The 26,969-nt window shown below is 41.7% G+C and overlaps 1 protein-coding gene across 2 annotated transcripts; it reads left to right on the top strand.

The window, feature by feature from the left end:
* Positions 1-1,286: 1,286 nt before the first annotated feature.
* On the top strand, positions 1,287-26,567 carry SERPINB5 (serpin family B member 5). 2 transcript variants are annotated; one of them, XM_015240496.3, is made up of 8 exons: positions 6,121-6,315; positions 8,279-8,354; positions 13,742-13,916; positions 16,789-16,926; positions 18,549-18,666; positions 21,230-21,372; positions 22,680-22,847; positions 25,092-26,567. In XM_015240496.3, the coding sequence occupies exons 1-8, from the start codon at positions 6,201-6,203 to the stop codon at positions 25,482-25,484; spliced, it is 1,326 nt and encodes a 441-aa protein (XP_015095982.2). In that variant the 5' UTR covers positions 6,121-6,200; the 3' UTR covers positions 25,485-26,567. The 2 variants fall into 2 exon arrangements, with proteins under 2 accessions (XP_072808194.1, XP_015095982.2); XM_072952093.1 differs by lacking the exons at positions 6,121-6,315; positions 8,279-8,354 and adding an exon at positions 1,287-1,420.
* Positions 26,568-26,969: the final 402 nt, after the last annotated feature.

Here is a 26,969-nt window from a genome sequence, read left to right as displayed (position 1 = left end):
TGGAGCTCTCTATAGTATGACAGGGACAGAAAACGCTCTGCTAGATTCACAGTTCTCAATTACTGTACACCAGCAGTTGGAAGATGACGGTCATTTTTTTCTCTAAGTTAGAACTATTTAGTGTATGCTGATTACTTCTTGTATAAAGTAAAGAGAGTGTTTCTATTAAACTTTAAATATGCTTTGTTCATGCTGACAGATTACATATAATTGTGAGACTCCATCAAACAAGATGATGTAATTCTTGGGTATCAGTCTTCACACTGGCTTGGTTCTCAGATTTTTTATGGTAGAGATGTTGAAGTTAAAATAATCCCAGCACTTTAGAACTGGACTATACAAAATTTGTGTTCTCCACCCAGATTAATTACCCCAACAGCCTGGTTTAGGATTTAATAATTGCTTAGACCTTGGATAAGCTTGCCTCATTAGCACAAACACCACTGTCAATGGTTTGAGAGTGAGGGGAAAAGCAACACAGGGTGTTTTTCAAAAGGAAGAAACCCAGAAGCTTCTTTCTGACACTAAATCTGTCTTATGAGTCACCTAACAACACCTAGTAACCTAAAACCCATGTGGTGAGCTTTATGATGACTTGGTAATTTATCTCCTCTTTGAAAAGAATGGCTAATTCTTTCCATGTACTGTAGACTTATAACTCAGGAATCAGATGCTTCATGTTTGATTTGTTGAGTGAGAAATCTCAGTTTAATTCATACTCCATGTTTCTTCTTTCTGTTTAATTCTCAACTCCTGTGCCAATAACCCTATTTATTGATTTTTTTCTAAGGAACTGCATTTGTTTTTAGCTTTTCTTTTTCCCAGCTGAAGGCTAGCCTTGCTATTAGGCTGCTCAGGTATTAAAGGCATCCTTGTAATCTTTTGGACTGGTAAAGAAGGGGGATCTTGCCATTCTCACACAACTTCCTCCTACTCCATATCTATTCAAAGACTTCTCTCTGCTTTCTTCAGACTCCTCCTTCTCTGGCTGATATCACCTTCCTGTGAAGTCATGACTGGTGACAGTAGGTAAATGCTAGTATGCTCATCAAATCCTGGACTACTTAGAGCTTGAAAAAAGTGGGTGTTAAGACTTTTATCAAGAACACGGTATTTTGGGGGGATGGGTATATTTCAGTGGTTGAGCACATGCTTAGCTTGCATGGGGTCCTGGGTTCAATCCCCAGCACCTCCATTAAAGAAGAAAAAAAAAGAACATGTTATTTTACACAAGGAGAGTGACTACATCATCTTGTGATATTAACAAGTGGTGTAGCTGACAATATAGCTCTGTTTAGGGCTGTGCAAGAATCAGGATTCCGTAATGACGTGGGGGAAGCGCTATCGTGGAGGGCAGGGGAGACTCCTGGCCAGTGAACGGCACTGAGCCTCAGGCAGGATGGAGCTTGATTCTAACCAGGTGAGCCAGGATGGTGGTTCTGCTTGTGGTGAGTCTTTGGGCTTCCTCTTCTAGATCTCCTTTGAAAAGAAAACTGATAGTAAATGAGTAAGGAATTTTCTTTGTTTCATTAATTTTCTTTCATTCTTGATCTATATTTAGAATTCAGTATTTACCCTTAAACTTTTTTTTTCTTTTTTGTTTTTAGCAGTGGAGGGTGGTGTGGTATTTGTACAGACTCAGGGTTTGGATTCTGGGTTTCTGGGTTTCTGGGTGTCTGCTGGACTCCATCTCTTACTAGCAATTACTTAAGTTTCCAATATCAATTTCCTCATTTGTAAAATTGGCACCATAACATATAACTGACTTTGAAAGGGATAATATACATAAACTTTCTGTATGAAAGTTGAAAGATGAAAAGGTTGGGTGTACAATAAAAACATATAAACTGCAAAACATAATATAAGTTGTCATAGTGGTAGTAGTGATAAATATCCATTATTTAATATGAAATATCAAATACAGACTCCTCTCTTCAAAGTCTCAATCCTCCTCTCTCACCACAGTAAACTTCACTTTTACTTGCTTTTCATATTTATTCTCTTTGCTGTTTGTAAGACACCCAGACCTAAATGTAGAAAGTGGAAATTTCACATAAATTGTGTGTGTATGTGTATGTGCATATATATATGTGTGTGTGATACAGTCAATAAGTCTTAATTCCTCTCAAGCTTTAAAAACTATCGATTTTTCTTCCAATTAAAAAGTTGTACCCGGGGGGGAGTTGTATAGCTCAAGTGGTAGAGTGCATGTTTAGCATGCACAGGTCCTGGGTTCAATCTCCAGTACCCCCTCTAAACATAAATAAATAAATCTAATTACTCCCCCCAAATAAATAAAATTTTTTTCTTTATATTTACTATAAAGGAAAAATAATCTCTCTGAGATATGTAACTTCAGTACAGTTTTTAGAGAGTAAATATCATGATGGTTAATATTTATTGGACGTTTATTGGTGGCAGGCATTAGTCTAAGCACTTTACCTGTATTATCTCATTTAGTCCTCATCCTAACCCTGTGAGGAGTTGCTAATGTCACCCCCATTTTACAGATGAGACTGAGGCAACGGGAAATTTTAGTGGTTTGCTGAAAGCCATGGAGTCAAAAAGCAGAGCTGGGAACCAGCAAATCTCATACCAGAATCAGTGCTCACTATTGGATGACCTATGTCAGGGTGGAATCTGCCAGAAGCCTATGATTTTGAAAGTATGATCTGTGAAAATCCAGTTCTAAACCATGGGAAGGATTTCAGACTCCAGGGTCTAAACCCATCAAATCACAATCTCTGGGGATTTGGGTCTGGGAACATGCAATTTGATGGCACTTCCTCTCCTGATCCCCCACTCCCCACCCTACGTGATTCTGTTGCACAGCAGTGTTGAAGAACCAGTAGCATACACAAGCATTTTGATCTAACTGCTAAAAAAAGAGAAAACCTTGATTTACCTGCTATAATTTTTAATTCTTTATGTTCCAAAATATTCAAATAGCTACTCTCTTTCTTAGAAGAGGACACCACTTCCTTTCATAGCGATTGCTGTCTGCACCATGCTGTGGTCACAAATAATTTACTGCTCTCTACTACTAGATCCCCACTCGTGTGTCCTTTTACAAATTTCAGACATGTTTATTTAATGTGTAGTGTGCAGAGCAGTGCGTGAGCTCTAGGAGGGGAGTAAGGATGCAGAGAGAAACCACACGTGGTCCTGCCCTTCCTGTGGCTCAGGGTCCAGGGATTGCTCACAATAAATGGGTGTGAATGAAGGGGTACAAGGACAGAATGGGGCACAGTGAAGAAATGTCTGGTCGTGAGTTTCTACACTGAAAGGACTTGGAGCTACAACAAGCGGATCCCAGAGTCCTCCAGGTATGGGGGTGTGAGGACACTGGATGGACAGAATCGCCCTTAAATCCCCTCTTAGGAGGTGGAGACTACGGCTTAACACATATCCTAGCATGGTGCCCTCCATACATAGGATGGCTGGATTCATACATTTCTTCCTCTTCCCCCTGACTCCCTGGAAGCCTCCTTGAGAATTCCTTCCCTTTCCACGTGAAGCCAGTTGGCTTCATGTTTCTGAGACGTGTGACTTCTTCCATTCTCTCTCTCATTTAAGTGGTCCTGTCATCACACAAAACTAATGCTCATTAAAGGAGGGAGTACTTCTTATATTCCACATAATACAGCCTGCATTCCACATTAAATGGGTACATTTAGTTAAATGTACCCATCTAATCTCAGATTAAACACAAGACTATGGTGATTAATACAGGTGGAAAGTTTAAGAGCATTACTCACCAGTCCTGTGCCTCCTTTTCATTTATAAAGTGGAATAAAAATAGAACTTAAAATGATTATCACAAGACATGTAGTAAAAGGTCTTACTCATATCACTTAAAAAAAAAATGCAAGGCACTGTGGGCCTCGGTTTCACTGTTTGGAGACAAGGGATTCGGACTGGCCCTGGCCAGGTTTCCCTTAGAGCTGAGCAGCGCTTCTCCCTGAGCGCCTTATTGCATCAGGTAGCGAGGCAGAGATGACGCAGCCACTGAGTCAGCACGCGGGCCGGTGCGCGGAGGAGGGAGGAGGTGGAGGAGAAAGAGGGTCAAGCCTGTCCCAACTTGTGCTCCCCTCCTGGGGCGGGGATCTTCCCGGAGGTGCTCCTGTGCCCCAGCTCTTCGGGCTCCCGTGCTCCCTGGCCCGGCTCATTTCGGCAGCTGTCGGGATGGGTTGCTGTGACATCACTTCTGCTGGCCCATGGAGCGGTCCTAGACCTCGTCAAGGAAAACTCTGGAATTTCTACTGCTTAAGAAACACAACTTAAAAAAGGCTTGTGTAGCCTTTTATGAGGAACTAAGATAGAAAGTATCTGTTGCAGAGCACAGTAGTCATTGGTTGACTGGAGACTTCTCGTGCAAAAGCCTAGTTGTGGCAGACAGCTTTTGGAAAGTAACTGGTTAAGAAATAAAACTTTTTAATCATAAGAAATGATATATGATGACTGTAGGAAATTTGGAAGGTACAGGAAACTGTAGAAAGAAACTAAAAATCGTCTTTAATTTCATTAGCCAGAGATAACTACTGTTAAAATTATTTTATGCATTTTCTTTAAATCTTGTAAGTACACAGACACACACACAAACATACACATGTCAAACAACCTTAAATGCATTACAGCAAGAAACCAGAGTTCCCATATGTATATATATTTCTTAATCTACTCTTATGTAACTTAATCTTGTGAGTATTACTCTTTGAAAACTTTTATTTAGTTTTTTCCTTATTGACAGATGTTTAGCTAGCATCTAGTTTTTCTGTTATAAATAATACTACTATGGACATTTCTGTACATTAATCATTGACCTTTTCTGTAATTATTTCCTTAAGAAAGACTTCTAAAAGCTGTATTATTGGGTTGAAGGAGATGAATATTAAAAAGGTGACATATTGCTAAATTATTTCCTGGAAGAGTTGACCAATTTACATTTCTACCAGTTGTATTGAAACTTTATTTTTCCTGGATATTTTGGTAAGATTGCATTTTGATTCTTATATTTATTCCTTTTGTCCTGTAAGAATTATACATGAAAAGAAAATTAGAAAATCTTTTACATATATAGCTATTTGAACAACTAAATGTGAAGTCACCAGATCACATTGCTCTGTCAACTAATGGATTAAAACCCAGTTATTAATGAACTAATGTGTTTAATTTTTATTTCATTTTTTTTTGTCACATCCAAAGGCATTCCACATCCATTTTCTAGAGTAATTGAGCTCTTTTGGGTTACATAAAGACAGGCTTTTGCTCTTTGACCGTTACATCCAAAAAGAACATAAGGAGAAGGGGTCCAACCCCTTCTTCAGTTTCACTTTGCAAGATTTTGAGGCCCAGAGAAGTTGAATTTTTTGCTGATGATTAATACACAGCGAGCAGTGGAGTGTGGCTCAGAACTGACTCCAGGATGAATCGTCTTTCTCACACTGTCACTTCTCTTTTCTCCACATCCATCAACCAAATCCATGTGATTCGATACTGAACTTTCTGCTTGGCTATCACTTTACACACACTGTTAAGGATTTTGAAGGCAAATTACGCCACTTAAACCTGCTTATCTGTGGTTTACCTTTGGGGTCCTGTTCTTTATTTTTTCCCCACTCTCTTCATTATTTTTCCCCCTTAAGTTTCCTTCTTAGTAGACTTTCATGTAAATTTATGTAAATTAGCAGAATTCATGCAACTTATATTCCAAAACAGGTTATCATTTAATATAAAACACCTTCTAGATGAAATTTTAGGCTTCTCAAACACTAGAAGATGATAAGATAAGAAGCAGGAAAGCATATTAAGCAGTTGGATTCTCGAAGTGGACATAGGGTAAAGGATTCTAAATCTGTGGTTTTGGACATTTTTTTTCTGTCTGAGTCAGAAGCACTAAGGTAAAGTTGCCTTATCTTTCCTGACTCAGTTTCTCCATGTGTGAAAAGGAGATAACAGTCCTCAGCAACTAGAGGGAACCTTTATTGTGCGATTTCTGTGAATTGTTGGAAACGCTAAAGATTCTGGTCTATTCCTTTGTTGTTCGGGAGAGCTGTCATCTGCGTCGGTGGGAATCACACTCATCAGTGGGGAAAAAAAACTTGATGTTTTGTAGGTATTTGGGGAGAGCGCTCAAGAGTTTGTGGCTGAAATTCGCCTTCTTGGAAAAGAAGGGAGAGAGGGAGAAAACGATTCTGAGCATGCTGCAACAAAGCTCCTTTGAGTTGTTCCCGGGAGTGCCTGGGTGTGTCAAGCCGTCCCCAGCCAGGGTGCTGAGTAATCAAGTTATAATATTTGCAATGTTTCAACCTACAGGTGAGAAAAAAATACCAACAAAACAGTCTCCTAGGCTATTAAATATTTGGGCTGATGACTACTTTTGTTGAACTACAGGAAATTATTGCTTGATAAAATTGTATAATGAACGAATGGCTAATTCGTGAAGTGGTATTTCTTCCCTTCTATCCCTTACCCCCCAAATCTACTCTTTCAGATACAAAGTCAATAACATGGTTTTGTGGTAAATAAAAGAGAGATAAGAAAATTATAGATTATTTTTGGAATTATAGAGAAAATGCTTCCTCCTACAAGCAGGTATATCATTTCCTACTAATTTTTCTTTTAAAGAAACATTTATTTCCAAGAGTCAAAATTATGTTTGGGCTTCCTTGGGCATTGTGAATCCCTGTCTCTGGAAGTGTTTCTGCCCAGGTTGGGCAAGCACTCAGCAGAAGTGTTGTAGAGGGAATTCAGACATCAAAAGGGACAATGGACAAAGATTTCAGGTTTAAGATTTCTGATTTAAGTGCAAGTCTCTTAAAATTTTTGGATCACAGTAGCAAGCATGCAGCAGGTAGTCAATAAATGAGTTTAGTGAATTAATTGCGAATATTTTGCACCAGCCTTTTGGCCATTATGATGATTCTGCAAGCCTGTCCTGCCTGAGGACTAGGCAAAGTGGCAGTAATAACCACGGGTTGCACCGTACACTTTCTATGTATTGTCTGTCTCTTCATGTATGGATGTGTCTCATGTTACAAATGAGGAAACTGAGGCTAGAGAGGTTAAGCACTCTGTCTAGGATTTCTCAAGCAGTGAGTGGTAGAGTCAGTTTCCAAATTTATGATTCGGCTCTTAAACCCGTATTTCCCTACTACTGCTGGATAGTGTTATTGTCAAGAAATATCCTGCCCACTTCACCCTCTTACGACCTTCTTGCCTCTAGTTGCTCCCCTGATGGCTGAAATTCTACTTTCAGAGTTTAACTCATTTAATGTATGACTTTGATCCTAGTTGGTAATCAGATACCCGGGGCATGGGGGGAAGGGAAGCTATTAGTCACTCTTAGTTTAGCAAAATGTGTTGCTCTCATTCATTTAGTCGACAAGCATTAATTGACTACACATTGTCTATCAAGACCATACCAAGTGTTGGCATTACAAAAATGCGTGAGTCTTGGTCCTTACCTTTAAGATTCTCATAGTGAGATAAAGGAGACCTACAGTAAAGAGATTATTGTGAGACAGTGTGGTAAATGAACAACAGAGAATATTAGGCGAGCACAGCAGATAAGTAATTGGTTCAGTTACAAGTCCCTTCCTGAGAACAGCTTCTGTAGGAAAGGAGTGGGTCCTCCTGAAAGAAGGAGCTGAGGAAGACAGGAAAATGCAAACAGCAGGCTCCACCTGCAGAGAGATTTCAGGACAAAGCTGGGTAATCCTAATCAACCTATTTTATTGGGAACCCCATCAACAATTTCTTCCATCAGTTTGGTACTACATATTTTGCTAAGTATAATTAATTTAATTTATATATCTTCTTCTTTCTTTTGTGATCACCTTTCTGTTTAAAAGGTGGCTACCTCTTTTGGCACCTAGCAGAATGAGGTTAGGGTGCTTTCTGTGGTGCCACCATATTTAAGAAGTATGAATTATTACGACCATCACATATTCCTTCTATTTTATATAACATTTCACCTTCCGGTCCCACGTGGGTTTCTAGGATTACCCTTTTGTATATATGTATTCAGCCCAAGGCTGGATCCACCGACAGCCCCTTCCTGCCTGAGCATGTTGGAGGCCTTTAGAAGCTGGGCAGACAACAGCAACTTCATCCTGAATCATTTTTTTTTCAATCGTGGACAAGCTGCCAAGAGGCATGAATAAGAGCTGAGAATGCAGAAGTGGGAGGGACCGAGGGAGGGCAGTTTGGGCGTGGTAACAATGGGCGTGGCCCGGGAGACGCCCAGGTGAGCCAGGCCTCTGCTTCTGCCCCACAGACTTCCTTCCACATCAAGGTCCTTCTGCACCTGGTTTTCCTTTCCCCTGTGTTTCCCAGGATCGCTATAACCTCAGGTAAGCAAAGTGTGGGTAGCAGGGCTGGGGATTTCCTCTTTGGCAAGTCTTAAAAGAAAATAATTCTTTGAGCTGATTTGAGATGGTGAAAAAAGTCGACAAAATGGCTTATTTTCAAGGGTAGACTGTCGGTGTCAGTACAGCTATATACCCTCACGTGGGCTGCATTTCCAGCGCCCAGTCCTTTGGGAGCTAGGAAAGCCAGGCAGGGAGCAAAATCACTTAACCGCGCAAGGTAAGAATATGAAGAAACAGCATGGTTGGGAGGTTTTGGTGGTGGGGGTGCCCAGCGGTGATTTGCCAAGGAGAAGGTTATTCTGAGGGCATTTTCAGCCCTACCTTGGAACTCAGAATGAGTTTTGCCGTGCTAGTTTCAGAAAGAGTGTGGCTCAAAACCTGGAGAAAGTGGAGCTGCATATGAGTGTCTGGCTCCCCTTCCTGGTTGGCCCTGTGGGGTGAGATTCAGACTTCGGATGTGCTCTTTTGGGCATTTTAAAGCATCCAGTCAGCATCCACTTATTTGCAATCGCATTCTTCCAGGCAGCAAATATCCTCCCTCCCTGTTTCTGGGTGTCAGGATACTTGAAGCAAGTCACAGATTTCAAAGGTGTGTTCTCGGGCGACTTTTCGCATAGGTTGTTCATAGTTTCTTCCTCATTGATGCCACTGTTTTGATGGCTTTCTTTAAGTGTGTCCCACTAAAGGTCAGCTTAACAGACTAGGCTTGTGATCAGATTAGGCTCAGATTTGCAGAACTGAGTGGATGAGGATCAGGGACTCATAGCGGTAAAGTGGTGAACACAGTCCCCTAGCTTATATGGGGCAGGATAAAGTGGAATCCAAGCCTTCAAACTCACAATGAGTGGACTGCTCCTGAACACCATGGATTTTTTTTTAACAGCTTTGTCACCCCTACATCACTGAAGAGGTTTTGAGTAGAATTAGGCGTCCAAGCCCAGTCCCCACCAACATATGCAGGTGTTTGATGGGTTCTTGGATGGGTGGAGAGATGGAAGCTTGTCTGAAGAAAGAATTCTCTGTATGAGTCAGGTTTTTTTTTTTGTTGAATCTTTGCTTCCTAACACCTGAATCCTGCCACTTCAGTCCCTCTGGGTTGTAGGTTAACTTTGATGGTATGAGTCTCAGCAGTCTTGGGCGTTCTGGTATGGCGAGCCTGGCTCCAGTTTACTGTTAGGCAGCAGTGGGATGGCTCAGCGGTCAAGATCAGGCTTCTAAGCAGATGGGAACAGATGTGATGTCTCAGAGCATCTGAGCAAAGCACAGGCTCCCCCACCATCTGAAATTAAAAATTAACATTATTAAGAGCCACGGCGTCCTTTCCGGCTAACAAAGTACTTTTCATGTGCGTTTGCTTATTTCATCACTTCATTAATCCTCCTGATACTCCTTCACATGACAGAAGCTGCACGATCTCCTGCTTTCTTAATCTGGCTCTGACTTTTTTCCTTGTGAGTTTAGAAAGTAAACAGCAGAGACTGTGTTTTTAGACATTTCATTATAGCTGTTGTAATAGGCAAAATTTCTCAAGGCATTACCTAAGGACCGGCTCCCCAAAAGGGCCTTTATCTCACCCGCATGGTCTACAGATAAAAAGTCTGAGAAATCTTGGTGCAAGGGCTGATGAGCAGCTGCAAGTCTAGAGAAGTGAGCTCCCCGCCCCTCCTGACGTTCATTCGGGACTCCTGACCGTCTCTGAACTCTTTCACTTCTCTCTGGCACGCATTCTTGCATGGCTAACTCCTTCTTATTCTTTAGGACTCATCTGTAATGGGACTTAACAGATGTCACTGTCTCCGAGGAGACCTCACTGAGAATCCTACTGTGAGTGTGCTGTCTCCCCTCAGGGCAGCACCATAACTTTGCCCCCCATCAAGACACTCTGTACGCCAACAACACACGCCATGCTCCTTGGAGGCAGGGACCATTCTGTGTTCACCTTGGATTTCTTAATATCTAGCTCAGTGCCTGACACACATTATCAGGTACTCAGTTAATAATTAAATGAAAGCAATATAATATTAAAAATTTGCAACGTAAGTGGCAGAATGAGAACAAGACGTTCTTCAAGTAGGAAAATCAGGAAAAAAGTTCTATGTTGATGAAAAAAAAATGTAAGAAAGGAAAAAGAAGAAAACATGTAAGGTATCTTGTTATTTCTAAAAGAGTAATCAGGATACATAGGATTTTTGGAACTCTAAGGACCCCTGAGAGAACAAATGCCAGCAAAGACGCAACTGCTGAGAAGGAGGGTGACAAGGTGTGGTCGGAACTCCCGCGCTGGGACACAGAAGTGAGTGCTAGGTCTGGTTTTACCACTCTCACTCCCCGCGTGGGTGGCCTGGGAGACTCACTTCATCGCTGTTGGCCTCCCTTTCCTCATCTGTAAAATGAAGAGGTGGGGCCAGACTAGATCCATTCCAAGATCTTGTCCCACTTTAAAGGTTTGTGACTTTAGGACATACTGCAAATTAAAAAAAAAAGGCAACTTTACAATTAAATTCTTACAACTCTTTGTTGCTTGTGTGTTGCATTTGTATTACTACCTAAACTTCCATCTTACGTTTCCCTGGTTAAAATAAAAGTGCCTCTTAAACCTTTAAGTGACTAAAAGATGTAGAGGTTTCTACATTGGAGCTGTAAATAAAATTCTCTTTATTTATTATTTTCATTAGAAGGTTTTTATGAAAATGAAGGACGTTATTTCTGTAACAATGTGATAATCAAATGAAAAGAGATCTGCAGAGATTTTAGCACTGAACACGTCATTAGACATGTAAATTTACTATTTAAGAATTGCTAATCTCTATTTTTGAACCTGTGATTTTTATAGCATTTGCTCATGCAAAATGGTCTGTGCAGTGCTAAATTTTCCTGGGAATGTAGTGCTAAAGTTGCTGAGATTTGTTTAAATGCTTTGTGTTGCCGCACAGCAAGGTGGCAATTGCCCGTGGCCAAAATCATCCCTTGAACTGCCTCAAACCAGATCAGCTTGACAGTGTTTTTAGGTCACTTGGGACAAATCACCACCAAGCAACAGATCAGATTTACTATACAGTATTTGATTGATTACTTAGCTGGTGATCATTTGCTGCTATGGACACCTCAGATGTCAGGTGTGCCTTTGATTTACATTTTCCAACAGGGACTGAATCTAAGCCTTGAATTGCAACACAGTGTTCATCATATTGTGTAATTAGCTGTACTAAAAGCCACCATGACCTTGTACTCACGTGGAGCCATTAGGTGAAATGAATCTCAAAATGTTATAATGAATGAATAAATAATACCTCAGTGGAATGAAATGGCATTTCCTTACCCTTTGATCAACCTCTTGGATCCACTTTTAAGTGTTTGCAGTCAACTCCCTCAGCAGATAACTTCAAGGCCTTAAAGACACAAAGGAAATCAGACTTTAAATTTTGTTATGAACTATGCAAAATTATTCTAATTTCTCCTCTTGGGTGGTTGGAAATACATGCTGAGAAGAACTACTGGTGTTTGTTAAAGCACAGTTGGTATGTTTTCATATTATTATTAGTGTGGGTAGGCCTTGAGTTGTTGAAGTTTTGAGAAGTTCACGGGGATTTGGGTTTAGGCTTCTCTATTTGTTGAAGAAATAGCTCATTTAGGCTTTTCTATTTGGTGGAGAAATAGCTGGTGTCGAATTTTAGTCATAGATGAACTCAGCATTATCAGTGTTAAATTTGCAGCTGGAGATAAGCCAGATTTCTTGTTCTGAAAGTCTTGTCCTGAAAGCCTGTTTGGGATTCCCCAAACCTTTAGAGACAGTTCTTTTAATTTCCCCGTGGTGGACATAGTGGTCGAAACGCCCCACACTTCCATTCCTGTCTCCTTGCCCTCTGCTCACCTCGTGCTGGTCTGCTTCCAAGGAAGCAGACACGTCATCTGGCCTCTGGAAAACACTGTGTATTTGTGAGAGATTGAGAGTGAAAGGCAAATAGTGTCTAAGTATTATCATGAAGCGTTTTGACCTCATGGACCCACTGGAAGGGTCTTAGGGACCACCATGGGTCTATGGACACCACCTGGAGAAGCTGTGCATCAGAATGCAGGTTCTCAGACAGGAGCAGAGGCTCACTGCTGCTGTGGCCACTTTACCAGGCTCCATATTTTTAGCTGAAGCTGCCCTCTCTCTCTTTTTCCTTTACCTCCCATGTTCCTTGTTCTGCTGCTCACATGGCACAGGAAGCCCTGACTCCACTCACTTGTCTACGTATCTTCCCAAAGAGATGGGAAACTCAGAGAAGTGGGCAGGGCAGAGAACTCAGGTGATCCTTACAACACGTTGTGTAGTATCTTCCACATAGTAGGTCATGTACTAACCACAGAAACAATAGCAGAGCCTCCTTCCTTGTTTATTAAACACTGCTGGGTGCCGGGTGCCCTACGAAGGCATTACTTATTGTATTAGTCTCCTAGGGCTGTTGTAGTAAAGAACCACAAATTGGGTGGCTTAAAACAGTAGAAATTTATCCTCCCACAATTCTGGAGGCCAGAAGTCTGAAATCAAGGTGCTGGCAGAGCTGGGCTCTCCCTGCAAGCTCTAGGGGAGAATCTGTTCCATGCCTTTCTCTTGCTTCTAGTGTTGCCCATGATCCTTGGTGTCCTTGGCTCGTGAAAGCATCACTCCAATAATCTCTGCCTCTGTGGTCACATGGCCTTCTCCCTGCGTGTTTTCACATCATCTTCCCTCTGTGTATGTCCGTCTTTGTGTCTTTTATAAGGACACCAATCGTATCAGATTAGGACCACGCTGAAGACCTCGATTTGATTAAATCTGCATAGACCCTATTTCCAAATAAGGTCACATTCATAGGTACCCAAGGGTGGGACTTCGACATATCTTTTGAGGAGGGGACACAGTGCGGCCCATAACACTTACTAAATGTTAACTTTAACCACTCAAAACTGCTGTGATTTGACTATTTTTGATCTACAAAAAATTCAATTTTGTATAGTTGAACCTAAATCCTAACTAAAACAATATGGATAAATAAAACCCTCGGATTTTGATCAGTGCTGTCAATTGTTCTGACCGCATGCAGAGGAAGAGGCATGACCACTGGGCTCCCAAAAATAGCCATTGTAGCCAAGCGAACCCGAATTTGGAGATTCTGGGCAGAGCTGTACACACAGAGGACCTCGCATGCTGGACATTCAGACCTTAGGACATTCGCTCAGATGTTTTTTCCACCACTGGCTTTAAAATTACTGAAAATTCCTTCCTCTTTTCTACCCAAGACCATTACTTTGTTTGACTACAATTTTTATTGCCTTGGCAGAGTGCAGTTGAGAACACATTAAAGATGCTTTAGAAATAACCTCACCCTTGTTCTTTGTTCCAGGCCCACAATGGATGCCCTGCAACTGGCAAATTCAGCATTTGCAGTTGACCTGTTCAAACAACTGTGTGAAAAGGAGCCAGCGGGCAATGTCCTCTTCTCTCCAATCTGTCTCTCCACTTCTCTGTCACTTGCCCAAGTAGGTGCCAAAGGTGACACAGCGAACGAAATTGGTCAGGTAAGACCCACACACCTGGTTTCTGCTTTGAGTGGGAGCAGACTTATTAGAACACGTAGGCAGCGCCCAGGGAGAGAGGAAGGAGGCTCTGCAGTCAGAACTGCTCAGGATGGCGCATTTCTCTCACTCACTTCATCTGGCTTTAAATGTGAAGGCTCCTTATCTGTCCTGCAGCCCATAGTGCCTGTTTAGAACAGACACTATGTTGTGCTAGAAAACCTGGGGATCCACTAGGTGATCACACGTTCTCCACTAACAGGTAGTCTTTGGCAAGTCGCCCGACATCTTTCTGCCTGTTTAGTTGTTAAGCATCCATCAAGATGTTGTTTATCAGATGTTCTCCTGCAAACACCCCGACCAGCAACAGTGTAACTCTGTACCCCTCTCTGATGCACAGAAGTCACTTGCGGCATCATGCTTTCTAGCAAGATGCAGGCTCAGCTGCATTCTAGTCTATAATGTGTTCTACCCTGTTCTAGATCCCTGTGGGATAGATGAAATATATCCATGCTGATTTCAATATAGAAATAATGTTTAAAATGATCTGCCTTTAAGTAACATGGATGAATAAGATGGGCTGTGCTTATTTTTGACAATACTCCCTGGGGCTTGAGAGTGCCATCTGAGAAGAATGGACTAAGACGATGTTTTACACACACACACACATGCTTATAGGTGTATGTATATACATGTGTACACATATAAATAAAAATTTTAAGAGTTTCTTTTTGGCTATGGTTGACTCTCTTTGTAAAATTCTTAGACCCTCAGATGAGATGATTTTCCAGGTTGTTAACATTTTAAGTCCTTATTTACTTTTATTTTATGATTCTTAAAAATTGAGGTATAATTGACATATAACATATTAGTTTCAGGTATACCATATAATGATCAATATTTGTATATATCACAAAATGACCATCACATCAAATCTAGTTAATAGCCGTCACCATACAGAGTTAGAAATTTTTTTTCTTTTTTTTCCCACTAAATCATGTTTTATTTGGTTTGTTTCATATTTGGGCTTTCTTTTTCTTTTCTTTTTTTTTTAATTTTTTCTTTTATTGAGTTACAGTCATTTTACAATGTTGTGTCAAAAATTTTTTTCTTGTGTTGAGAACTTTTAAGATCTACTCTCTTAGCAACTTGCAAACATGCAATACAGTATTCTTAAGTATAGTCCCCATGCTGTGCATTACATACTCATGACTTATTTTATAAATGGAAGTTTGCACCTTCAGAACCCCTTTACCCATTTCACCCCCATCCCCAACCAGTTACCTTTAGATAGTAAGTGGAAGCCCGTCAATTCCATTCCATTATTATTCTTTGATCATTCTAGTTCAACAGATACTTTCTTGCTGTGAGGTCATAAGCATTTAAAAAGGGGGTTCTTCTTATACCCATAAATCCCCCAAAAGTGTGGCCCACAGAATGTAATTTGGGTCAAGTTGAAGAATTTACACTCACAGTTGACTGGGACTTGACAAGGAAACTTCCTTTGTGGGAAGAGGAGCTGTATCTTCTCATCTGTCCTCCTCTTTCAACTCCCAATCCTTATGCCATCTCTCATTCCTCATTTCTCATCTCCCATTAGAGAGGGGACAGAAAGGCGACTTCCTGGCAGGGAGTCTGTTCCTCAGTAATAATAACGAAGGTCTTTTCAGGACATGCAGTTGTTCGCCTGCGGTAGTTACTTGGGTCCTTTAATTTTCTGGTCCTTTTGCCTGTCATTAGGCATGAGAGTTAGGCACGGCCTCAGACCAGCCCGTTTGTCCCTTCGATACTGAGGCTGTGTGACTCATCCGTACATTGTGTCCGTTTAGTGATGTTACCTGAGGTGTGGCATCAGCACATGGTTATTATGAGTGAGGAATGAGGAGAGAATCACCTTATCCTGTCAACACGTTTTGGGCTCGATGAAACAGAGTGGACTCTGGGCTATTGATTGGCACAATGGAAAAGTTACGAACAAAATAAAAGGATTTAAGCCCCCTAGGAGATAACATCCTAGTTTTGCGTGGCTTAGAACATTACTATAAGAATAATTACTAACGTTTTGAATCCATATGATATTTTAGGTGTGCTGCACAGAATGTCTGTATGCCTCATAGCAACTCAGAAGAGTAGGTATCCTCAGTCCATTTTACAGAGGGGAAGGTGAGGTTCTGAACTGTTGAGCAGGATTGCATTTCTAGTATGTACAGGCTGGGATGCAAAGGCAGGCTATCTGACTGTAGCCCTCCTGGGCAACCCCCCATCTCCAGCAGCTGCCTACATTCAGTGATGCATCAGCCATTTGGCAGTTGTTAGAGCAACTGAGGGGACTAGATAGGCCCCGGTTAGAGACACCTCTATCCTGGAATCTGATTCCTGCCTAGTGATTGTCTCTTTGGAATTAATCTCTTTCTTCTTGTCTCTAAATTGGATAGAAATCAGAACTCAACTTCCCTCTTTTCCAAGTTTGGAAAAGGGCAGAGAGGCATCATTCTGAAGAAAGGGCTCATTTTCCTTAGAGTCAATTCAAGAGCAGAGGGGCCTTTATGGCAGGGTTTCTCAGCTGGGGACAGTTTTCCCCCTTCCCTACCCCAGCCTTCTCCGGGACACTGGGCAACATTTGAAGACATTTTTGTTGTCACAAATGGAGGAAGGAGCATTTCTGGCACCCAGTAGGCGAGGATATTCAAGAAAGCCCCCCTACAACACAGAATTGTCCAGGCTGATACGTCAGTACCGCTGAGGTGGAGAAACCTTGCTTTCCAGGAACAATCAATGGTCAGGATGAAGCCCCAGGAGGCTGACCATGACCATGTGTCCATTGCAGCGGGAAGACGCGATGCTTCACGGGTCATGGGTTTTCCTCTCTTCACAGGTCCTTCATTTTGAAAATGTCAAAGATGTGCCCTTTGGATTTCAGACAGTAACATCGGATGTCAACAAACTTAGTTCCTTTTACTCACTGAAATTAATCAAACGGCTGTACGTGGACAAATCTCTGAATCCTTCCACAGTAAGTGGTTCAAAGCAATTAGAGATTTGACTGTTTACCAGGAGTGGCATTTTCTCATGCTTGGACCAACAACCTTTTTTCCTGTGAAATTAATTCCTAAGATGCTCATTTATGATTCATTTAAAATAAATTAGTTCTAGTGGAGAGGTTAAGTAGAGCAGGAATCAACTGCAGTCACATAGTGTAGTTTAAAATATAGGGAAGCTGTGAGCTTCCTTTTCCTTCTCAAACACTTGCAGGATCCCACCCTTCCTCTTAGCTTCCTCCCTGAGAGAAATGGAAAATGGGGTTATTAACTCTCTAATAAATGTATCTCTAAAGATGCAAGACAGCTCAGGATTTAAACCTCTTTCTTCTTAAACAGCAGGGCATGTGGCCTGGGACCACATTTTAAGTTCTTTACCTCATTTGTTTATGCGCACAGTGTTCTCCTGATGTTTCTCAAAATCAAGAAGAAAAATAATAACTGTATGAATTAATGGTTTTCATCAGTCACAAATAGGTTCTGTTTATTGGACAAGGCTGGTCATGTGGGTATCTATATAAGGTAGCTGTGATAATTTCAGCTATTTCTTGAATCATATAAAGAACACTGTGATGTCCATAATTTGATCCCAGAGTATATCATAATATTTTTTAAAAATCTGTATTTGAAACACATAGCCAACATCCTCGACTATATAGATGTTCATTCTCTTCTTTAGTAATGCGGAGTTGATTCAATCTGTGTTTGGATGGCCAGAATTTCAAGCTTTCCAAATCTAAAAGGGAGATTTCCATTGCTTTCCATTGCTCTTGTTGGTTGTATATCATCTACCAATTTACTAGTAACAATACAAACAAGTGTGGTCTGAGGAGGGCCACCTGTGTCAGATCTACCCGGGTGTTTGTAAAAAGTGCAAATTGCTGTCCTCAGATTACTTGAATCAAGATCGCCAGGGACAGGATTTAGGGTTTTGCATTTTTAGCAAGCATTATAATTAGAAACACCGCTCTGTTCTGTAAAGCACTGTATTTCCATCTTTACTGTGTAGATGAATCACTTGGGAATCTTGTTGAAAATGCAGATTCTGATTCAGTAGGTCTGGGATGGGACTTGAGATTCTACATTTTTAACAAAGTCCCAGGTGATGCTGCGACTTTTGGTCCTTGGACCACACTTTGAGTAGCAAGCACAGAATCATTATTTCAGTGGTTAGATTTTTCTTCTCACACAGTTCTCTTTTTGGTACATTTCTTCTATTCTAAGACATACACATGTAAGTATATATATATACTTACGTTTTATATATATTTATATTTTAATGTTTCTGGAATTGGAATCTATATTATAATTGTTTTGTGCATTTAGCATAGTGTTTCTTTTTTCCCCCCAAACTGATACTAAATTGATGAGGCATTTAATAATTGATATTGTCTTGGAACTGAATATATGAACCATTAATACAAAGAAAATTCATTGATTTTTACATGAGGTTTTGATTTATATCGGGTTACAGATTCTGAAGGAGTATTCATGGTAATAGACATTCAGAAGTCCTTCTGTTAGAGTTGTGTAACAGTGACGTGCTCTGGCGACAGGCCTTACGGACATTGTGATTTTGTGAACTGGTGTTTTTCAGGAGTTCATCAGCTCTACGAAGAGACCCTATGCAAAGGAAATGGAGACCGTTGATTTCAAAGATAAATTGGAAGAAACAAAAAGTCAGATCAACAACTCAGTTAAGGAACTCACAGACGGCAAGTATCTTTTACGTATTCTGCTATAACTCCCTAAGTAAACAGACCGTGTCTTCTCAGGCATCTTTCTGCTAAGTTATAAAATTGAACGTCTGGGGATTTCCTTGGCTGTTTTCGGTAACAAGCTAAATTCTTGCCCGTCGAGCCATTCCAACCACTTGGATTTCTGGGCATTTCCTGCATCATGTCATCACTTGGCAGAGGTTCCGGGTGCTTCAGTTTTAGTCTGCCTCGCCGTGCGGGCTTGCTCTCCAGCGAGCTGCCACGTGCCCTCCTGGAGCCTTAGCTGTGTCCCCGACGAAGTATGGCTTTGGGCAAGTTCCAGGCTGGTTTTTCAATCTGGAAATGAAGGACTTGGACTATGACTTGATAATCCCTGAGGCCACTTTCAGCTCAAAAATTCTACAAATTTATGGTGGAAAAAAGGCAGACGGTCTTAGGCAATCAGGTACACATATAGAAAAAGCAAAACAAAACAAACCACGGTGGAAGCTTGTTTTGGGTCTCATGACTTGCCGTCCCAGTCGGTCCCCCGATAGCCCCGAGGTCTCTTCTGCAGCCTCTACCTGGCCCTGCACCTGGCTCAGTGCTTCCCCCAGACCTCTCCCTTCCCGGACTCCTCCCTCCACTAAAATTCTCTGTGAGTTGTCCTTCTTGCTAGAAAGGAATTGAGACCAAGATGAATTTGGGGTGCGAATCAGTGTTCACATGCTCCTTCCCGGGTACCTATTTGTATAGGGAGGGACCTCTTGTGACACAGCACCTGATTGTGAAAGAACAAACTGGGTTTTTCAGGTGCCACTGAAGTGGCCCAAGTCTAGGGAGAGATCTACTTCTGTAGCAAGAGAGGCAGACTCCCTGTGAGGAAGGCCAGCGTGGTCCTCTTGCTGCACTGAATCAGGAATGATGGAGCCCAGGCTCTTCACTGAGTGGGGGCCTGGAAAGAACACGGTCTGGGAGTCATGCAAGACCTAGATTCAAATCCAGACATTGCCACTTATTAACTGAGGTATTTGGATATGGAGCCTCAGTTTACCAAACTGTAAAGTGGGGCATATGTTATCTTTCACATAATTTAATTTTCACATGGTGGTTGTGAGGATCAAATTAGATAATGTATATGAACAAATAATATATGGTAGCCATAGAAACATATGTACACACACAAATGTATACATACATATATATTTGTTATTAAAATGAAGTTTCTTTGGCTTTATATGTAAAGAAAAATCTGGTCTAAGTAATACCAGGTTAGGCATAATTCTAAAAAGTATAAGCAAAAAGCAGCTCCAATTTAAATTTCTGTGCAACAGTTTTGTCTTTAAAATTGTTAGATAATTACAATTTCTCTCCAAGGTACATCCTCCATTTAAAAAGTCTGTGTAAATTTAAGGTTTTGACTGGAGAAGGTAGCTGAGTGAAAGGACTTGTGAATTTGAAATCAGAAGCTTGAGGTTCAAGTTGAAGCACAGCCTCTTACTAGCCCTCCCCCTCCTACTTCTTCAGGGACACTATTTCCTGTTCAACACATCATATGGTGCTGGTGGGCCCGGTCACATCATTTGTGGGTCCCAGTGCAAAATGAAAATGAAGGGCCCTTTATTAAAAACTGTGTTAAGAACTGTAAGATGGTAGCAGCAGAGCAGCAGAGCATGAAACCCCTGGAGGCTCTTCACACAGAGTCACAGCCCCATGAAGTGGCCTGAGCCCTGGGGTGAAGATGGAGAGAGATTAGGTAAATGAAAATCCTTTGCAGAAAAAGTCAATGCTCCTCAAAGGCGAGGACTTAATTTTGTTAAGGGATTATCACCTTCGAGCTGTTTCCACTGGGGATTTTTGGTCGAAGGTAGTTAGTTGTTCTGGAGCCTAAGGTGGTGACTACTGACCTTGATGCAGCCAAGGTGCGATTTGGGGAGGCGGGAAGAGGAGAGCGCTGTCCTGGCATCAGACATGCTTTGCAGCTGAGTGACCCAGGAAAGCCACTTGGCCTCTCTGAGCCTCAGTTTCCTCAACTGTAAAATGGGGATAATGATCTTTGCCCCAAAGCATCATCCTGAGAGAAGTGGGTAAGATACATAGCAGTACCAAACACAGACCAGGTGGGAAGTAAGTGCTCTCACATTTTTCTTCCTGAGCACAGGTTTTGGAGTCACAAAGACCCAGCTTTGAATCCTGAATCACCCTTGGGCAGGTGATTTAACACCAAGTCTTAGTTTGCTGATCTGTAAAGTGGAGAGAAATGCATATGAGATGTCTAGCCATTGTCTGGGACAGCATAGGCATTCAACAGTGGTAGCTTGTGTTTTTCTTTTTCCTCCTCTACCTTTCTTTTCCTTCCCTTTTCTCCCTCTTTCTCCTCCTTAGGTCTCTTTGATAAATCTGATTGTGGCAAGATGGAAGGAGAGAGAGGGGTCCTTCTGAAATGAGCTGGTTTGGCCTACCAGACCTTACATGGTGGGCTCAGTATTAAATGCCCAGGGAGTGGACATGCATGTGCACATAAGCTGTGGTTTGGAAGAATAACGCTGTACAATTTGTGGTTTCCTAAAATTGTTTGCAGGCCGCTTCGAGAACATTTTAGCTGACAACAGCGTAAATGACCAGACCAAAATCCTTGTGGTTAATGCTGCCTACTTTGTTGGAAAGTGGATGAAGAAATTTCCTGAATCAGAAACCAAAGAATGCCCTTTCAGAGTCAACAAGGTATGCGAGCTGCATGTAGCTTTCAGAGGATTCCAACTATAGATCCGTAAAATTATAGCAACCCAAGGGACTGTAGGAATTCACTCCGCTGAGGAAAATTAACATTAAAATTAACATTCACTACCTGTGAGCATAAGGTAGTGTGCTTTTCCTGAGATGAACAGCTGGGAGGCGAGTATAGGAAAAGAACCATAATCCAGAGCCTCTTACACTTTTTCCAGAATGTCCTCAGGGTCTGATCTAAGTGAGATCTTACAGAGCTTATAACACAGTGGGTGGAGCTAAATTACCAACAGGAAAATAGCTACATGTATTTGGGACCATTAGTAAGAAAGGAAAAGAAGAGAAGAGAAACAAACTGAATCCCAGCATCAGAGGCCTTTGGATCATCACGAGATGCTGACTGTGTGGGAATCCTGCTCTAGGTTAATAAGCTCCTCTGTGATCTCATTTCTCACCTGTTAATTGTGAAGTCAGTGGTTCTGATATTTTATTTATAAGATGCTTTGAGGCAGGTACTTGGTGGCTGTGAAGAAAAAAGTATAGCTTATTCATCCGCCACGCTGGGAGTCGTCATGGGGAAGAATTAGAAGCCTGTATTGCAGGGAAGCCTTATAAATACTGTTGAGTGAATAATGAGGCCATATCCCACATCAAAAATAATTCATATAAATCGGTAAAGTGCCTCTTCTATAAATGAAACCAAAGAACCGAGACTAGAAAATTGACCCATTTCCTTAGAGGACCTTAGAGGAAACCCCAGGAATCTATATGATGGTTTGATTTGGTCTCATTTGATGAGATCTGAGTTGTGTTAAGAGCGCAGACTCAGAACTGTGCTTGAGCTGTGTAAATGGATATGTAGCCTTGCACTAGGATTTACTTTCAAGTGAGTTCCACCAGGCATGGTTTAAAGACCTTGTAATTACAGGCATCTATAAAGATGAAGTTGAAGTTTGCCTATATTTCCAGTCATCCTGTCTTATTTTTAATGTTTTATATATGTAAATACAGTATTATATTATGTACAGTTCCTATAATTATAAAGCACACAAATAGGTTTTCAAAAGAAGTCATAAACTCTTGACAGGACAGCCTCTAATGGCGTGGGTCCCCGTGGCTGCAGCTTCAAGCCATAATGATCTGAAATTATATCAAGAACAAATTGTATTTAAAAAAAAGAACAAATTGATGTATATGTGTGTATAGTTGTTTGTGTATATATACGTGTATAGATTTGGGGGTGTGTGTGCGCGTGTGGTGTGTGTGTGAAAAGCAAGCAGAGCAAATTTCTTCTCCTTTTACAGACGGACACCAAACCAGTGCAGATGATGAATACGGAGGCCACGTTCTGTATGGGCCACATTGACGGTATTAACTGTAAGGTCATAGAGCTTCCCTTTCAAAACAAGCACCTCAGCATGCTCATCCTGCTGCCCAAGGATGTGGAGGATGGGTCCGCGGGGCTGGAGCAGGTGAGGAGGGAGCGGGTGTTCAGCACGCGGGTGCCGCGGAGCCTTGGAGACGCGCGGGCGGGGCTCCGTGCGGCTGCGGCGGGGGGGGGGGGGGGGGGGGGGGGACACAGGCAGCCCTCCTTACGGGCCATTTGGCTAGTCGTCTCCAAAGCTTTCATGGTTCTTTTGGGACCATTCTCCTTAATATTAAGACAGCTCATATTTATCTGGCATTCACAATGCGCCAGGAAATATGCCTTGCCCACGTGCGCAGTCGGAGTTAGCAATTCTTACCGCACTCGGGTCTACCAGCGAGGGGGCGAGGCACAGAGGGGTAGGTAGCTGGTCCGTGGTCACAGAAGCCGTGGGTGGGAGGTGGAATCGGAATGTGAGCCCTGGAAGGTGGTTGGAACCTGTGTTCTTAACCGCAGGCTGGCGCCGCGGTTGTTTGCGTCTTGCGTTAGTGTGGTGTGTGTGTCACAGTTGACGAGCCAACGCTGACAGATTTTTCGCTCAGGTCCACAGCTGACTTCAGGGGGTCGGGCTCTGAGTTGCACATTCTGTGGACTTTGAAAAGTTCTTTTAATGCACACACATATCTGAGATTGTACTACACTTCTATGCCGGTAGAGGCACGGGGTTTAAGTAACAGCAGAGATCTCAGCAGACTGGGAGTGTCCTTCCGGCTTCCCCTCTGCTCTGGCAGCCCCGTGCAGCCCGGCAGGGCCCGCTGGTCTCCCGCAGCCCCTCCCCTCCTGGCTCTCCCTCACCCACTCCGCCGGTCGAAGACCTTGGCCAGAAAGGAGGGGCTCTTGAGGGACCCACAGATCACCTGCCTCATCTCCAGTCATGCCTCCCTTACTCCCTGACTTTCCAGGGGACGGTCTAACGTGGTCCCCATCCTGTCTGCTACTTTAGTTCTCATTATGTTTTATCCATCACTTTATTAGCTGAATTATAATTCCCATCTTCATTCTTCTTTGAGTCACTCTTCTCTCTTTTTCTCTCCCACTTCATGCCTTGGTCTCATTCTTTTCCTGCAGTGTGAATGCGTGTCTTTATCTGTGTCCAGATTTTCCCTTCTTATAAAAAGGACACCAGTCATATTGGGTTAGGGCCCACCCTAATGACTGCATCTTAACTAATTATATCTACAAGGATCCTATTTCCAAATAAGGTCATATTCCAAGGCACTGTGGATTAGGACTTCAACATATACATTCTGGGGGGATACAATTTGAAAAAAAAGCTTTTTCCCTCTTCTAAATGACCTTTTTGATATATGGACGAATTTTGTCCTGTCTTCTCACTGCCAGGTAGTAAGTGGGCAAAAGGATATACTTTTTGGCTCAAAAATTCTAGTTACCCATAACACTCATAATTTGTCTTAAATTAAAGAGTTTCCATTGAAAAAAAGACTTATCATAGATTAGCAAGAGAATCTAATGGTTCCTTCCTCCATTAAAAAAAGAAAAAAGAAAACTTGTGGCCAGCTTGTGACCTTGTCATCGCCCTGATTTTTATAGGCTTCATCTGAGTAGCTGTGGTGCAGGACTGCCCCAGATATAACAGTCAAGGTGTTATCATTCTCTGTTGTATGCGTGTTTCTCCTCTAGCCAGTGGGGCGATTGGAAGGGCAAGGAGCAATTTAAGATTCGCTCAGTGAAGAATTTTATGACTAAATCATTTTATGCATCATCGCATCTCTCTCATTTTTAAAATAACCAACTGAAATGGACACATTCATCACCTCTGATCTTAAAGAAGGATCCTAGACAGTTCAAAGTCTCATTTGAGAAGGAGCACCTTAAGCTTTTATTTGACTTATTAAATTTGATGCCATTCCTAGGATACAAATATTCTGGGTTTCCTAGTAGAGAAAATAAAACAAGCATTCAATAAATATTTTGCATAAAGCCCTTCTGATTTTTTACTTACTCCACTATTATCCATGTAACATCATAATCCATGCATTCATTTCTACAGTGCTGCTCTGTAGTTTAAAAGAGATGGCCTCATACATTTTAAAGCAAAGGGACCAATGTGGTAGAGTGAGTGGAGGAGAACAATACTAGGTGGCTGCATGGACCATTTTTAAGAGAACCTAGTCACAGAGCAGAACTGCAAGGCTGATTGCATCTTTGATGATCCGTCTGTGCTGCTTTGAGACTTGGCTCACGATGACATTTTATGTTTTAAAACAAGCAGGATCTTTTACGATTGGAAATAAAAAAAAAGTAATTTCCTCTCCTTTTTGTCCTTCAGGTTGAAAAACAACTCAACTCAGAGACACTCTTGCAGTGGACCAACCCCAGCACCATGGCCAATGCCAAAGTCAAACTCTCCATTCCAAAATTTAAGGTGGAAAAGATGATTGATCCCAAGGCTAGTCTGGAAAACCTAGGGCTGAAAACTATCTTTAATGAGGATACATCTGATTTCTCTGGAATGTCAGAGGCCAAGGGAGTGGCCCTCTCAAATGTTATTCACAGAGTGTGCTTAGAAATAACTGAAGATGGTGGGGATTCCATAGAGGTGCCAGGATCACGAATCCTACAACACAAGGATGAATTCAATGCTGACCACCCATTTATTTACATCATCAGGCACAACAAAACTCGAAACATCATTTTCTTGGGCAAGTTCTGTTCTCCTTAAGTGGCAGAGCCCAGGTTAAGCCAAACTCTGCATCCAGAGAATCACTTTCTAAATATGGTAAATTGTTAATATTGCTGGATCAAGGAACAGCTGGTACTCACACTAATAGACACTCTTTCCAATCCTTTTGTTGTTGTTGTTCCCTCTCTTCCAACCCCATAGAAGACAGTGCTTTTAACGAAAATGAATCACCTTAGAGGAAAAATATGTGTTCATTATCTGTCAGACTGTCTGGGGTTTGGGGCAGGAATACAGTCTTCCACCAAGAAAATTCCTATAAGGAGGATGTGGAGGATTTTATTCCCAAAGCTTTGCCTTCCTTCACTGGGATACAGAACGTTCTAGACATTCTCACTTCCCTGAGAGACTAAAGACACCGTGGTACATGAGCTCCTCAGAACTTTTCCTGGCACCAGTGAAACTTGGGCACACGTTCAGGCTACTGTAGAAACACAGTTCCTTAAGCTAAACTCTGTGGGACAAATATTTTCTTCAAACTCTGATTTTTTTTTTTGATTTTAGAAAGATAATATTTTGCACATACTGTGTGTTATGGAACTCCACTGATAGAGGCTGGAACGGCCCCCTGTAAGTCCACATATTAATATTTCTGACACAAAATGTACAATATTTGCAAGAAACAGATGAGCAAAGATGCTAAGTAGCCCATAAGTGTCAGGCTTGGTTGTCAGGAGCGTGCCACCAGCTTATGCGAAAACCTTTGTTTTCAGAACTTATTGAAATTTTGGAGTGTGGGGACAGGGAATTGCAGAATTCTAGTAGTTGACGGGCAGCACCTCATGGGGAAGTTCAGCTCTTACTAAAAATTCACTTTCACTTTTGCTAGAATGCCCACCTGGTCTTTTGGTTGGTGAGACAACACTGGCACAGAATTCTAACCGACTCACAAGCTTTTGGGTGTCTGACCACCAGGCACTTAAAACACACAGGGGCTTTCACAGTAGCCAATAAAGGGATTTTATGAGTGTTGGAGAAACTTGTCTCTTTGTCTTCTGTGACAGTGGGGAAGGGAAAGGAACTAAAAGCTGTTAGAAAATGTAATTAAAGTTCTTTAAGTGCTCATGCTGTCTTGACCGGGATTTCTTTTTTTTTTCAAAGTCAGTGGGTTTAGTTACTGCAGATAGCTGATAAGCTACAACAACAATTTTCAAAGCTGTCCTGAGAAGTCACCTGTGTCACAGGCTCACACTTTAATTCACTACTGAAAGAGAACAGTACTGAAGATTTGGTGACAGTCCCTCCCTCCTCTCTTCTCTGGCTCCATTGTAAATTGGCTCAACTTTCTTCATGCTCTGAAGGTTCAATGTTGAATTTCTTTTTCTGCTGTTGACAATGAAATATTGAACTTCATGACTTACTTTTCCCATGAAGTTAGAGTTATTAGTTTGAAATAGAACCAAGTTATCCATTCATAAAAGCATTCCTGGATGTAAATGCTTTTTTGGACAATACAGTGTAGAACAA

Source organism: Vicugna pacos, chromosome 30 (genome assembly GCF_048564905.1).
Source record: "Vicugna pacos chromosome 30, VicPac4, whole genome shotgun sequence".
Classification (NCBI taxonomy): Eukaryota; Metazoa; Chordata; class Mammalia; order Artiodactyla; family Camelidae; genus Vicugna; species Vicugna pacos.
This window is presented reverse-complemented; position numbering and strand designations above follow the sequence as displayed.

What these genes read in the sequence shown, in the direction of transcription:
- SERPINB5 (XM_015240496.3), top strand. Translation starts at nt 6,201, where the DNA reads ATGCTGCAACAAAGCTCCTTTGAGTTGTTCCCGGGAGTGCCTGGGTGT. An exon ending in CAGCGAACGAAATTGGTCAG is followed by an intron (nt 13,917 to 16,788) that starts GTAAGACCCACA and finishes CTCTCTTCACAG; the next exon opens with GTCCTTCATTTTGAAAATGT. An exon ending in AATCTCTGAATCCTTCCACA is followed by an intron (nt 16,927 to 18,548) that starts GTAAGTGGTTCA and finishes GGTGTTTTTCAG; the next exon opens with GAGTTCATCAGCTCTACGAA.